At 52.7% G+C, this 15795-nt stretch overlaps 1 protein-coding gene across 1 annotated transcript; it reads left to right on the forward strand.

The window, feature by feature from the left end:
- Positions 1 to 577: 577 nt before the first annotated feature.
- On the forward strand, positions 578 to 6668 carry LOC133360513 (uncharacterized). The gene is made up of 5 exons (XM_061579293.1): positions 578 to 1137; positions 1511 to 1668; positions 2709 to 2840; positions 4397 to 4615; positions 5341 to 6668. Exons 2-5 carry the CDS (start codon positions 1611 to 1613, stop codon positions 6252 to 6254), a joined length of 1323 nt encoding a protein of 440 aa, XP_061435277.1. The 5' UTR covers positions 578 to 1137; positions 1511 to 1610; the 3' UTR covers positions 6255 to 6668.
- Positions 6669 to 15795: the final 9127 nt, after the last annotated feature.

Here is a 15795-nt window from a genome sequence, read left to right on the forward strand (position 1 = left end):
GAGACCCATAGAGATACATAGAGCCCTATAGATATACATAGTCCCATAAACACCCACAGAGATACATAGAGTCCCATAGAGATAGACAGAGACCAATAGAGTCCCATAGAGATACATAGAGACCCACAGAGATACATAGAGACCCATATAGATAGAGATACATAGAGACCCATAGAGATACATAGAGTCCCATAAAGACCCACAGATATACACAGAGACCCACAGGGATAGTAACAACAACAGCGTGCAGTGTGTCAGTGCTTCGGCTTGGCTCGCATCCATCGTTCCGTGTTGAGTCGTGGTTGTTGTAACATCCACCCTCGTTACCCACCACCCCTCCCACCCCCCCACGTTGACCCCCCGCCCCGCCCCGCCCCCCAGGGCGCGCTCCGTCCGTCTCCCGCGGGGAGGTCCCCGCTCCGTGCGGGGGGAAGCCGCCAGCTGCTCCTTGGCCCCCCCCCCCCCCCCCCGGAGCCAGGTTCGCGACCCTCCCGAGCCTCCTCCTCATCCTCTTGCTCCTCCTCCTCTTGCTCCTCCTTCTCATCTTCCTCCTCTTGCTCCTCCTCATCCTCTTCATCCTCCTCTTAATCATCCTCTTGCTCCTTCTCTTCCTCCTTCTCCTCATCCTCTTGATCCTCCTCATCCTCTTCATCCTCCTCATCCTCTTGCTCCTCCTTCTCTTCCTCCACTTCTTCCTCCTCCTCATCCTCTTCATCATCCTCATACTCTTGCTCCTCCTCCACTTCTTCCTCCTCTTGCTCATCTTCTTAATCATCCTTTTAATCCTCCTCTTGCTCCTCCTCATCCTCTTCATCCTCCTCTTAATCATCCTCTTGCTCCTTCTCTTCCTCCTTCTCATCCTCTTGCTCCTCCTCATCCTGTTCATCCCCCTCTTGCTCCTCCTCCACTTCTTCCTCCTCTTGCTCCTCATCCTCTTCTTAATCATCCTCCCGTTCCTCCTCCTCCCCCCGATCCCCTTCCCATTCCTCTTCCCCATCCTCCTCAAGATCCAACCACTTCCTCCTCTTCCCGATCCTCGTCCCAATTGGCCATTGTGAATCCACGCCCCTCAAAGTGGATCCGAGAGGAGCTCCCCGGGTCTCTGCTGTGGCCAGGAGATGTTAACTACCTCGCCGGGTACACAGGAGGTCGTGGGTTCGATCCCGACCCCGACAATGTCCACTGCTGTATATTTGTGTGGAGCTAGGAGATGTTGACGACCTCGCCGGGTGTACAGGAGGTCGTGGGTTCGATCCAGATCCTGACGATGCCTGCTGCTGTATATTTGTGTGGAGCTAGGAGATGTTGACTACCTCGCCGGGTATACAGGAGGTCGTGGGTTCGATCCCGACCCCGACGATGCCTGCTACTGTATATTTGGAGTCTGTGTGTCTTTCTTCCCGTGGTGAGATGTTAACCACCTCGCCTGGTCTGCAGGAGGCCGTGGGTTCAATCCCGATTTTTCTCCATCGCACGAGCACGTCTGACTCTCCGAGTGTCGTGTGCCCAGGGTTCGAGCGAGCGAGCACGCGGGCGAGGCTCCTCCGACCCCGAGACTCCGGCCTCACGGAGCGAGGAAGGCGGCAGGAGGAGATCCTTCCGGCCGTGAGATGTCGCGTCGTAGAGGGGCCGACGAGCCACGCCGAGACGCTGCCACTACTGCTACCGGTAAGTAGTCCTCTAGGTGCACCTAGCCTGGCGCTAGCGGCCGTGGTGGTGGTTACGTACCCGGCTTGCTGCCACATATTTGGAGTCTGCGTCTCTCTTCTCTCTCTGTCCCCGTGGTCGCGTGGATTTGTCTCCGGGTCTTCTTCCGGTTTTGCCCCTCCGCATTTTAGAATCAACATCACACAGAGACACAGCCTCATTACATAGAGACCCGTAGCCTCATTACATAGAGACCCATAGCCTTATTATTCGGAGGTGCGGTGTAGTGTATAGTATAGTATGTAGGGTATAGTACTGTAGTATATAACACATTCCTGCGGAGGGAGCTGGTAGGAACGTTGGGTTGCTCGGTCAATGGCCAGGGTCAACGGCGGCGTGGTGTATTCCTCAAATATGGCCGACTGTTAGCGTGGGCACAAGCCGGCTTGAGTAGGTTAAACGTTGAGTTTTATAAGGGCACCACGGGATGACCAGCACCTCCCCACCCAGCCCCACCCCTCCCACCCCCCCACCCAGCCCCACCCTCCCCACCCAGCCCCTCCCCACCCTCCCCTCCCCACCCAGCCCCTCCCCAACCTCCCCTCTCCACCCAGCCCCACCCCTCCCATGCACGACGGACAGACACAATAATCCCCTGTGGGCTGGTGTAACCAGGAGGTTCCTACCAGTATTAGTGTAGTGTATAGTAGTGTATAGTATAGTAGTGTCGTGTATAGTGTAGTGTAGAGTCGTGTAGTGTACAATTAGTGTATAGTGTAGTGTATAGTATAGTGTAGTTTGTAGTGTAATATGTAGTGTACAGCGTATAATGTAGTGTATAGTGTGCCAACCGCGCTAATCAGTGCGTGGTTGGCACCCTACACTTTACACTATGTGCTGCACTACACGCCCTGATCATTTCAATCTCAACCACAATCGTCCATCTTATTTGCGACTGTGTAAGGGGGGGGTGATCCGCGTTGTTCGTTCGCGATCCAATCGCATGATGGGCGGCATCAGCCGGAGTCTCCTCGCTCTGTTGCCGTTGCACAATGGGACAGGCCGGGCGGGGCCCTCGCCTCCGGAGCCGTGTGCTGAGCAAACGGACGAAGCGGGGTCTGGGCACGAGGGGTGGCGGCCGGTGAAAACGGAGAGGGAAGAAGACGCCCCCTGCGACCACGGTGACGACGGCGGTGAGTCAGGATGCCTCTCCGCGTGAAAGGTGGGAAGTTGAATTACTGTCGGTAGGCGGCGTCTGGAAAAGGAGGCAACGACGGACGTGTCGGTGGTCCGTGACTTGGCGGAGAAGGCAGATCTGGCTGTCGCCTGATGAAGCTGGTTGTGATTACTGGTGAAATGTTGTACTCAGATTGTAAATGTTGTTGCTTGGCTCTCCAACGCACCGGTGTGCTGTACTAATACACTACACCATACACTACACTACTATACACTACACTACTATACACTACACTATACACTACTATACACTACACTATACACTACACTACTATACACTACACACTCGTGCTGTACTCGTGACGAATTGGCACGTTCTGTTTACGTGACAACTTTTACAAGTTGGCTGTGTCGGGTGGTGGTGGGTTTTAACGACACATTTATATATTTACGCGGTCTAACCCAAGCCTACCTGTTAAACAGACAGAACTGTCTATAGCCTATACAAAACACTAGAAACTGGATGAAAATTAAGATTAGGTGTTTTTTTTACACTTTTTGGCTGTGGTTGCATGGTTTTGTCTCCAGGTCGTCTGGTTTTCCCCTCCAACATTTAGAATGAACGTCACGCATTTAGAGCATTTGGCCGCTGCTATAAATTTCCACGTGATGATGATGATGATATCAGCCACTTCGATGAGCTGCTATCATTTGTGCCAGTCAGACGAGCTACACAGTAGCTTGGTGAGGCCTTAGTTTAAAATAGATATTGTGGAGAAGATTAGCAGTGCGGAGAGGTCATGGCAACAGATGCCTGTTCGGACCGAGAGTCGTAAGTTCGACTGCGGCACGATAGATGGCGGTGGTGGCATCTACATCTGCAGAACATGAAAAACCAGTGGCATCTGCGTAACGTGAAGAACCAGTGGCATCTACATCTGCGTAACGTGAAGAACCAGTGGCGTCTACATCTGTAGAACGTGAAAAACCAGTTGCATCTACATCTGCAGAACGTGAAGAACCAGTGGCATCTACATCTGCAGAACGTGAAGAACCAGTGGCATCTACATCTGCAGAACGTGAAGAACCAGTGGCATCTACATCTGCAGAACGTGAAGAACCAGTGGCATCTACATCTACAGAACGCGAAGAACCAGTGGCATCTACATCTGCAGAACGTGAAGAACTAGTGGCATCTACATCTGCAGAACGTGAAGAACCAGTGGCATCTACATCTGTAGAACGTGAAGAACCAGTAGCATCTACATCTGTAGAACATGAAGAACCAGTGGCATCTACATCTGTAGATCGTGAAGAACCAGTGGCATCTACATCTGTAGAACGTGAACAACCAGTGGCATCTACATCTGCAGCATCTCGCCAGACAAGTGACCGCCCCTCCTCAGACGACGGAGCCTCTGACGATCCCCTCGTCGCTGACCGTGCCGCAAGGACTCTCGCGCAGTTCTAAAGCGACACGGTCAGCGGCGGCGCTGGGGGGTTTAATGATGCAACGTTTGTACGCTCGCGCGGCTCAACGCTGAGTGACGTTTCGCGTCTCTCTCTCTCTCAGCTCGCGGAGCCGAGGTTCGGATCAAGGAGGAGGAGAACGTCGCGAGCGACGGGGGAGCCCCGGAGAGTCCGGCCACCGACGATGACGGTGGCCGTGCTGGGAAGCGCGGAGAGGCACTGCGGCTACCGTGGGGAGACCGAGCTGCTGCCATTGCTGCTGCTGCTGCGGCTCCTTCGGACGCAGCGGAGATCGAGGTTGTGGTGGAGGATGACGGCGACGGTAAGTTGGGGTGTGGTAGGGGCGTGGTAGGGGCATGGTCGGAGCTTGGTAGGAGCTTGGTAGGGGCTTGGTAGGGGCGTGGGAGCGGTGTGGTAGGGGCGTGGTTGGAGCTTGGTAGGGGTGTGTTAGGGGCATGGTCGGAGCTTGGTAGGAGCTTGGTCGGAGCTTGGTAGGGGCGTGGTAGGGGCGTGGTAGGGGCGTGGGAGCGGTGTGGTAGGGGCGATGTATGGGAAGGTGTGGATAGAATAGCGGCGGATTAAAGGCGTCATTTTTTTTCATGTTCACCATCCACCACTCAATTGTGAGTGGATCTCGTCCATTCCTCCTTTAAAATGAGTGAAGGCGGCGGCGGCGGAGCGTTCGTGACGGCAGTCGATTGGTTTGGGATTCGTGGGCGCTCGCCACGCCTGCCCAGATCTTCGGTGGCCGCCATCGGTGCATCAGGTGGCCGCACCGGCCGCGTGCCCTGGCCCCGATTCGGTCGACGGTCAACCAATCGGCTGCGTGGGAGGTTGAGGGCCGGGGGTGCGGGAGGTTCGGCCGACTACGGGAAACGTCGCCCGCAGTCCGCGCTCTCGGCTTCATTCGTATTCTGGGTCGCTTATTGCGAAACTGTTGATTGTCTCCCTCCTTCCCGTCCCCTCCCCTTCCTCCCCTCCCCTCCCTCCCCTCCCCTCCCTCCCCTCCCGCCGCCTCCCACGCGGCCCTCCCTTTTACAAAACAAGGTTACTCCGCGGGCCTGGCGTTCTCGGCGGCGGTGGCGGCGGCGGCCGCGGCGAAGAGGAAGCGCGTTGTGCTGACCATCGAGCAGAAGTTCGAGATCCTCTCGCGCATCGAAACGGGCCACACGAGGGAGAGGATCGCGGCCGACTTCGGCATCGGCAAGAGCACCGTCACGTCCATCAAGAAGGCGGAGGCGAGCCTCAAGTCGTTCGTCGAGTCCACGGAGTCCTTCACCTCCTGCAGGCAGAGGAAGATCATGCGCGGCGCCCAGGACCACCAGCTGGACAGCGCCGTCTTCACGTGGCTCGTGCAGAGGCGGAGCGAGGGCCTGCCCGTGTCTGGCCCCATCGTGAGCGACAAGGCCAAGCAGCTCAACGCCATCCTGGGCGGCGACCCCGACTTCAAGGCGTCGACCGGCTGGCTGAAGCGCTTCCAGCAGCGCCACGGCATACGGCAGCTCTGCTGCGCGCAGGGCGGGCGGCTTTCCGCCGCCGCTGCCGCCGCTGCTGCGGCCGCTGCCGCGGCGGCCGAGGCGGAGGAGGAGTGGACGCGTTGCGACGGTGGAGGCGAGCCCGGCTACCGCATCCTGGCGGACGAGGACATCGACGCCCTGGTGACGGAGACCGAAGCGTCGGGGCGTGCGGCAATGGACGAGGAGGAGGAGGGGGGCGTGGAGGGGGACTTCAATGGCGAGGAGGAGGAGGAGGAGGAGGAGGACGAGGTGGCGGAGAGCCCCGGCTGCGGCGTCTCGCACGCCGAAGCCGGCGAGTGCCTCCGGAGGGCGCTGTGCTGGCTGGAGCGGCAGCCCGAGGCTCGGCCGGTGCAGCTGGCGCTGCTGCGGTCGCTGGTCGGCATGGCCGCCGAGAAGGAGAGATCGCCGGGTGGGGGGGCGAACGGAGAAGCGTTGACCAAATAGAGAAAGAGACCTTCCATCCGTGGTTCGATCCCCCCTCACCCCCCTTGCCCCCCTCCCTCCCCTCGCCCCCCTTGCCCCCCTTGCCCCCCTCGCCTCCCACGCCCCCCGACGAAGCTCGTCACGTTCAACCAAGGCGTTATTATTTATTGACGTGCCAATGATCGATGTATTTATCGAGATCCGACCAATAAAGCTCCCCCCCCCGCCCCACCGCCCGTGCCCGGCGGCTTACAAGAACCGTTCCCTTGCGACGGAATTCGGCGGCGTCAGACTCCAACATGGAACCGATGTCTCATTATCACATCCACCACCACCTACTACTACTGGACACACCGAGAGCGGCTTCGGCCCGGGGCACTTCTTGCACCCGGAGCCTGCGAAAGACGACGACAACAACGGGGTGATGTGGATCATCGCCGTGCGGGGACCCCGTGGGGTCATCCCCCCTCCCCTCCCCCACATGGACCCCGTGGGGTCAACCCCCCCCCCCACACGGATAACCACGTGTGCTGTACACAGATAACCGCGTGTACTGTACACGCGGATAACCGTGTGTACTGTACACGGATAACCGCGTGCAGTGTACACGGATAACCGCGTGTACAGTACACAGATAACCACACGTACAGTAAACGGATAACCACACGTACAGTACACGGATAACCACGCGCACAGTACACGGATAACCACGCGTACAGTACACGGATAACCACGCGTACAGTACATGGATAACCACGTGGACTCTACACGGGAAACCACGCGTACTGTACACGGACAACCCGTGCACTGTACACGGACAGCCCCGTGTACAGTGCACGGATAACCACGTATACTGTACACGGATAACCGCGTGCACTGTACACGGATAACCACGTGTACAGTGCTCCACACGTATGCAGCGTGTAGAGCAATGCCATTTCTATTCAGAGGAAAGTTGACGACACTTTTTTCCCCCATTTAAAGACTAACGCTGCAACAACATCCCCCTCCCTCTGAATGCGGCGAGTTGCGCTTGCTGTTTTAATAGTAATCGCCATTATTATTATTAGAAGTTAAAACAACCCCGACGAAGATACACGTGGAGATTGTTTTAGTGTGTGGACATCGCTCTTTGCTGTAAACGACGTTAAATCAAAAGCTCAAATGTGGCATGCAAACCCAACCCAACTCACCCACACAACACCACAAAGTCTCTCTCCATTTGGCAGCATAAAACAACGCGCTAATGTGGACTACAACTTTCAATAAGAGCCTGGCATGATCGTGCTTATCCGCGTTACAAAATCAAACGCGCTCATGCTGGCCGCGGAGACCAACTGCCAACATAGCAACGGGCGTCACCTGGCAACGGCGTCCCTGGCAACGGCGTCACTTAGCAACGGCGTCCCAAGCAAACGGCCGTCCCTAGCAACGGCGTCCCTGACAACGGGGTCACTAAGCAACGGCGTCCCAAGCAAACGGCCGTTCCTAGCAACGGCGTCCCTCGCAACAGAGGTCCCTGGCAACGGCGTCACTTAGCAACAGCTGGGCCTGCAATCCGTGACAGGAGCCTGGCGATTGAATGAGGTAAAGAATGAAAGAGGTTTTAGTAATTGAACGAGAGAGGAATAAGATCGATCTTCTTGGTTCTTTCGGTAAAGTCACGTAGAAGGGAAGTAATAAAATAATAAAAATAAAACATAATAAAATAATAAAACATAATAAAATAATTTATTATTATGTTTTATTTTTATTTTATTACTTCCCTTCTACGTGACTTTACCGAAAGAACCAAGAAGATCAATTCCTGCAGTCACGAAAGCTTTAAATCGAAATAAGATCGATTTTGACCTCTTAAAAACTTAAAACAAATACTTGACGATTCTGGTCATGTGTGAGTCTGTGTATATAGCGACCGAGACAAAGAATCGGAATCAGAATCTTGTATTTATACTGGAGGAGGAATCCGATGAGCTATGAAGCGCTTTAATCACAGATGTTGAGTTCGGGGCACGGGGTCAGAACGTCACAACAACAACACAGAACTCACAAACACGACAGGAGTGCAAAGTGCAAGGCAGTTAAACAATCACACAGACCTACACAGACACAATCACTCAGATACACACAGACACACACAGATACAGACCAACAGACACACACAGATACACACAATCACCCAGACACACAATCACCCAGACACACACAATCACCCAGCCACACACAGACACACCCAGCCACACACAGACACACACAGATACACACAGACACACACAGACACACACAGACACACACAGATACAGACCAACAGACACACACAGATACACACAATCACCCAGACACACACAATCACCCAGACACACACAATCACCCAGCCACACACAGACACACACAGATACACACAGACACACACAATCACCCAGACACAGATACAAACACTTAACTAGGATGGGGAATGGTTTAGTGTTTGTATCTGTGTGTGTCTGGGTGATTGTCTGTGTAGGTATGTGTGTGTCTGTGCGTGTCTGGGTGAATGTGTCTGTGTAGGTCTGCGTGTGTCTGTGTGTGTCTGGGTGATTGTGTGTGTCTGGGTGATTGTGTGTGTCTAGTCCGGCAAAACAACCTCCTACCTCCTCGCGGTGCCGGACGGGCAACATTGTCGTGGGCAGTGCTGTGGGGGGAGGGCCAATGCCCATTGGCCTCTCCCCTCATGGCGTCTGTGACCGCCACAGTGGCTAAACGGGGGCTCTGGACGGGTGTGAGGGGCTGGTAACCCCTCCACCTTCAATTAACCACCACTAAACCACGAATTAAACATAAACCTGTAACAAATAAGCTTGTGCCGGAGGCCCCGGGGGGTCAGGCTTTTATGACGTCTCCTGGCCAAACCCCATTTGGCGGAGCCAGGAGATTGAATTTTCACCCTCGGGGCTCCTCCAGAAACAACAAAAAACCATTGCGGATGGCCACGTGGAATGTTCGAACGCTCACTGCGGAGGAGAGGCTGCCACTCCTCTGTCGGGAGCTGGACCGGTACCGCCTGGATCTCTGTGCCATTCAAGAGGTCCGGTGGACCGGTTCTGGCTCCTGCCACCATGAGGGGTGGACAGTCCTCTACTCGGGGCAGGAGACTGCCAAACAACAGGGTGTGGCTCTTCTTCTGAACAAAAGAATGAAGGGGGCATGGGAGCGTGGCGGTGAGGTGTGGGAAGCTGTAAGCCCCAGGATACTTTGGGCTCGCCTTCCCATCAACCAGAGGCGAGGAGTGGTGGTCGTGGTTACTTATGCCCCCACCGAAGACGAACATCCGTGGAGGGATGCAGGCAAAGCCGATGAGTCAGACGCTTTCTATGACCTCCTGTCACAGGTGCTGGCTAAAGTGGCCACTCGGGACAGAGTCATCTTGTTGGGTGACTTCAATGCCCGAGTTGGTCATGATGCTGGTACCTGGTCTGGAGTGATTGGAAGGCATGGGCCAGATCAGCTCAATAATAACGGTAGGAGGCTGCTAGATTTTTGTGCAGCCCATGGGCTTGTAATTACCAACACGCTCTTCCGGCATCGGCGCATCCACACAACATCATGGATACATGCCGGGTCCAAGCAAGAACATCTGCTGGACTACATAGTGACGGACCAGCGGATGCGAACCCATGTCCTTGACACCAGGACCTACCGTGGAGCTGATCTGTCCTCTGACCATCGACTAGTCATCTGTAAGATGCGCCTGCCTTTTTTCCACTCTGGTGGTGGGTGTACACCCAGGATCCCATTCCAACCAAAAGTGGCCTGGTCTCAGTTAGCTGATGAAAGTTGCAAGCGAGAATTTCATCATCGCTTGCAGCTGGGGTTGGCATCGTCCCCCACTCCACCTGATGTCGAGGGGAAATGGGCGAGGTTTAAGACTGTGACTCATGCAGCTGCAATGGCTGCTTTGGGTACGCGGTCCAGACCTCCCCAGAAACCCTGGCTGACAGAGGAGGTGTTCAGGTTAATTGAGAAAAAGTGTCAGGCCCACTCTCATCGCCTACAGCATCCCACGTCAGAGAATGAGGAGGTTTACCGCAGCCTTCGCTCGGAAGTTCGGAGAGCCGTAAGGCGTTGTAAGGATGGGTGGTGGTCGCGGGTTGCTGAGGAGATGGAGTCTGCCTCAGTGGCCCGTGATCACAAATCACTATTTAACTCCATCAAAAAAGTAACCTGCAGCGCCACACCTATTACCATCATTAGAGGAAAAAACGGTGATCCAATCTCCGACCCCCAGGAACAGGTTTGCAGATTTGCTGAGCATTTCTGTGAAGTCCTGGGGGAGGGAAATTCTCTCAGCCAGGAAAACATCATGGCACAAAGTGGTGATAACCCTGCTGAGGCTGCGGTGCCTCAAATATTGGAAGAGGTCACCCCCTGTGAGTGGCTGGCTGAGGTGCCAGCTGTTGAGGAAGTACTGAGGGCGATCCGGAGTCTGAGACCAGGGAAGGCATCGGGCAGAGATGATCTCCCAAGCGAAATGCTGAGGGAGGGTGGCGTTTGTGCACAGACTGCCCTATATGACATCATAACAACAGTCTGGACCACTGGACGGGTTCCGCAGGACTGGAAGGATGCCCTGGTGGTTCCCCTCTTTAAGAAGGGGGACCGTACCGACTGTAACAACTACAGGGGCATCTCACTCCTCAGTGTGCCGGGTAAGGTCCTGGCAAGGATTATTCAACATCGCCTTGCTAGGCACGCTGAGGAGAGGCTTGCGGAGCCCCAATGCGGTTTCAGGAAAGGGCGGTCCTGCACAGATGCCATATTTTCTGTCCGTCTGCTACAGCAGAGGTGTAGGGAATTCCAAAAAGACCTACATCTCTGCTTTATTGACCTGGTCAAGGCCTATGATACCATCAGTAGGACTGGGCTCTGGGTTGTTCTTCGTGCTTTCGGAGTCCCTGACCCTCTGCTCACGATCATTAAGGACCTTCATGATGGTGAGCGGGCCCGGGTAAAACTACGTGGCCGGGAGTCGGAGCCTTTCCCTGTACACCTTGGGGTGCGACAGGGATGTCCTCTGGCTCCCACATTATTTAACATCTATTTTGACCGCGTAGTTCGTGAAGCCTTCAATAGCTGTACCGGAGGAATTTCCATTTGGTACAGATATAATGGGAGGCTGATCGACGCCCGGGTGCGATCAAGGGATGGCTCCCTATTGGTCAACCACGTTATGTATGCCGATGATTTGGTAATAGCTGCTCATTCAGAAGAGGAGTTGGAGACGCTGCTGCTGAGACTGGAGCGTGCCACCAAGAGGTGGGGCCTTACCATCAGCCCCACCAAAACTAAGCACCTGCCTGGGTATTTTGTACCATCGGACACTCCACCCCCACAACTCCCAATTGGTGATGGGGCAGTTGTGGAGAGAGTGGAGAGTTTCCCATACCTGGGCAGTGTGCTTATGACCGGCTCCAGTCTATCAGCAGAGGTCTCACTCCGAATCAGTCGAGCGGCAATATCTTTTCATCGGTTGCGTAACGCTGTGTGGAAGCTACCTGGTCTGTCGCTCCGCACGAAGCTTCAGGTCTTCTCGGCCACGGTCATTCCCTCCCTTCTCTACGCTTGCGAGACGTGGACCCCCCTGGTGGAGCATCTTCGCCGGTTGGAAACATTTAGGCTGGCCTGCCTACGATCCATCCTGGGTTTAACCAGGCTGGATTGTGTGAGGAGCTCACAAATCCTTGAAAGATCTGGGCAAAGTCCCATCAGTGAGCTCCTCCGGCAGGCAAGGCTGCGTTGGCTGGGTCATGTAGCCCGCATGCCCAGCCACCGCATGCCTAAACAGCTTTTGTTCGGCCGGATCGAGGGGGCTAGACGGGCGCGGCACGGGCTGGAGAAGAGATGGAGTGATGTGGTACAGGAGGACGTGGAGCTGAGTGGACTTGCCGATGACTGGTACCAGCGGTGTCAAGATCGGCCTCAGTGGAGGAGGCTCGTGAAGGACGCTACTGGGCAGTTGGAGGCAGTCGCCCTCCAACAACAACGGAGGGCGGAGGAGCGACGCTCACAACAACGAGCGGAGCGCCGGGTGGCTAAAGCACAGCAAGTTGGCACAGTAGGGGGCACAGGTGGTGCATCAGCCAGTCATCTCGGTCATCTCGGTCAGTCGACCCGTGGCACCTGGGTCTGCCCCGTGACCTCCTGCCAGCGGGCTTTCGACACTTCACGTGGCCTCAAGGTGCACTTGGCCTGGCACAAGCATCGTGGTGACGTCACCGCCACTTAGTGGCGAATGGCGGTTGTTGTTGTTGTTGTCTGGGTGATTGTGCGTGTCTGGGTGAATGTGTGTCTGTGTGTGTGTCTGGGTGATTGTGTGTGTCTGTGTGTCTGGGTGATTGTGCGTGTCTGGGTGAATGTGTGTCTGTGTGTGTGTGTGTCTGGGTGATTGTTTAACTGCCTTGCACTTTGCACTTCTTTCGTGTTTGTGAGTTCTGTTGTGACGTTCTGACCCCGTGCCCCGAACTCGACATCTGTCATTAAAGAGCTTCATAGCTCATCGGATACCTCCAATATATGCAGTGGATCAACGATTACACAATGTAACACGATTTTTGTTCCTGGGTACTAAGTGTTATTTTCTATTTGCTTCTAAAAGTATAGAATATGGCTATTATTCCCCACAAACTTTGCTTTTGTGACCAGGACTTTGCGTGAAGGAATGACACGAATGCACACCACGTTTTCTCATTGAGCTAAGGTACATTTCAAAATATCACTGTCCTGGTCACAAAAGCAAAGTTTGTGGGGAATAATAGACATTTTCTGTACTTTTGAGGCATAAGCAATTGGAAAATAAAACTTTCTACCCAGGGACCAAAATTTTTTTTTTGTTACAGTGTGTAATTAATCACTCATCATCATTCGTAGGAATATCTTAATTTTTGCACTTTCCTGCATGGCTTTAATGTTTCAGGTGTCGTGTATAATGCTTTTCTTACACGCTTTCTATTAACTCACTCTGTTGTTGTCGTATCCTCAAATCTCAATTTTAACCCACTTCCCAATGTGGCATCGACTGCAAACTTGGTATACTTATGTCATACTGATGACAACACTATTCTATCATAAGAAATGTTATGTTTCGGCTTTGGTCTAATTGTCCACGGTCATCTGACGTTGGCTGTAAATCACCACGGCCCCTTACGTCATGGCAAGCTTCGGGGCCACTTCATGGAGTCGTGGAGTTCTTCCATTACTAGTACGGTACATTTCATGAAAGCGTGTTTTTAAAAACTTTTAAAAAATATTACTTATTTCAATGGTTCTACTTAACTTTATTCCTCTGTTGTGGTCAAATCTTGTTATCAAAATTTCGTCCACTTCCCGTTGTCCAATCAATTCCACATTTTGCACACGTACTTAGATCCGGTGACAATGCAATGCCTGTATCAAAATCGGCATCAATTCATCAATGAATTCGCTAATTTAACGCAATTTACATTTTGTATGGACGCCTTATTATTTCTATATATATTTGTGTAGGTCAAAAACGCCGCGGTCCCTAAACTGTGGAATCGCACACAAAGCAGGCGCCACGTGTCTCAGGCGCCATTGACAGACTTCTCGATGACCGTCAGTTAAACGAAGTTGTTAATAAAACCGTTGTTTAAAAAAACATTTTTTAAAGGAGTTTATGAATATCTTTGTTCGTTGGTTTCTCAATCCGCTTGTCTTGGCGAGGGTCGTGGCGGTCGCAACGTGTTGAGTGGTGGCGGTCCACGCTTCTGTTTCCCTGGCGACAGACTCCAGCACTACATCACTATACACTACACTATACATTACTATACACTACTACACTACACATTACTATACACTACACAATACACTACTGTACATTACTACACACTACTATACATTACTATACACTATACACTACTATACACTACACTATACATTACTACACTATACACTACAATACATTACTATAAACTACGACACTATACACTACTACATTATACACGACTATACACTACACGATACACTACTATACACTACACATTACTATACACTGCTACACTATTATACACTATACACTACACTATACAATACTATACACTACAATACGCTACACGATACATTACTATACACTACTATACGCTACACTATACACTACATTATACACTACTATACACTACACTATACAATACTATACACTACTATGCACTACACTATACACTACTACACTCAGACTCTCGCTCTTCCTGGGGAATTCCCAGGCATTCCCAGGCCAACCGAGCAACGTCGTCCCGCCAGCAGCCTGTCCTGGGCCGGCCCCCTGGGGTCTTCTTCAATAAAATTGGCACGAACTTACAAATCTAAATAGCATATTGTCAAAAAAAAACGAGTGACTGCATCTACTCTACCGTACTTACCACTCCAATCTTGAAGACTTTGCGTGGGGCGATGTCCGTAGCACTATGAAGGCTATGTTTCAACAACCATGATGTGTGTTTTAACGATCGCCGGACTGGGTCGCAGCTTTTGGAGCGGGCTTTGCCGGACCGCCGGATAATGTTGGAAGCAGCCGGATAATCGACGATCAACTGGATTCTGATCCACTTTACTTTTGCTCCTCGGGCCCTTGCCTTCCATTCCCCACATTACAGAATGGGCCATAACGACCCGCTTTGAAAGAGCGGCAATTTTGTGTTCAATTATTTTGTAAACGAAACGTAAAAACACGCGCAGAAATAAAGTGGACGCATGGGGAGTTTACGACGAACCGGCAAGACACCTCAGCAGCGTGCAAGAATAGTTGACATTTCAAAAACCATACTCTTTGGTTCTTTCGGTACTACTTCTCGCTGTGGTTGTGCCACCTGATGACGATTGCTTGTGTTGCGATCGAAATGTCGTGATCTATTATTTTTCTCCCTACGTGGCATTACCGAAATAACCAAAGAGTATGGATTCCTGCAGTCACGAAAGCTTCAAATCAAGATTTCAGAAACCGTCGTTCAATCATTTCAACACAGAGCGGAGACTATCGCAGACATTTTAAGACCCCCAAGTCCGCCACCCTATTGGGGCCGTTTTGATTTCCCGAATTTTGAAAACCAACAGGGTGGACGCGAGGGATTGCGTCGGGCAGACGTCGAACCGATCGATCTCCGCGCTTGTATTGAGCAAGTTAAGGGCGAGGGGTCAATGGGAACCCCCTCGAGATTTCGATGAGAAGACGACGCTCCGCTGAACAGGTGACCGCATGGCGGTCGCTGACGGCCAATGTAACGGTTCACCCTCTGGCCTCTCAAAGTTAATCATCGACTATCGGGGTTGATAAAATCTTGATTGAAAACTCACTTCTCTAGAGCTGCTGCTTGTTGTTGTGTTTAGTTTGTTGTTGGCTACGTAGGGTGTGAAAAAAGTTCAACATACACACACTATACCATACACTATGCACTACACTATGCACTACACTATACACGACACTATACACTACACTTTACACGACACTATACATTACTATACACTACGCCGATTGTGGGTAAAGGGTCTCTTTTTTTCCCGTGGAAGATTCAGCCGG

The sequence above is a fragment of the Lethenteron reissneri genome, chromosome 69 (genome assembly GCF_015708825.2).
Source record: "Lethenteron reissneri isolate LAM-NWPU_2019-01 chromosome 69, ASM1570882v1, whole genome shotgun sequence".
NCBI classification, from domain to species: domain Eukaryota; kingdom Metazoa; phylum Chordata; class Hyperoartia; order Petromyzontiformes; family Petromyzontidae; genus Lethenteron; species Lethenteron reissneri.

What these genes read in the sequence shown, in the direction of transcription:
- LOC133360513 (XM_061579293.1), top strand. Translation starts at nt 1,611, where the DNA reads ATGTCGCGTCGTAGAGGGGCCGACGAGCCACGCCGAGACGCTGCCACT. An exon ending in CGCTGCCACTACTGCTACCG is followed by an intron (nt 1,669 to 2,708) that starts GTAAGTAGTCCT and finishes ACAATGGGACAG; the next exon opens with GCCGGGCGGGGCCCTCGCCT. An exon ending in CGACCACGGTGACGACGGCG is followed by an intron (nt 2,841 to 4,396) that starts GTGAGTCAGGAT and finishes TCTCTCTCTCAG; the next exon opens with CTCGCGGAGCCGAGGTTCGG.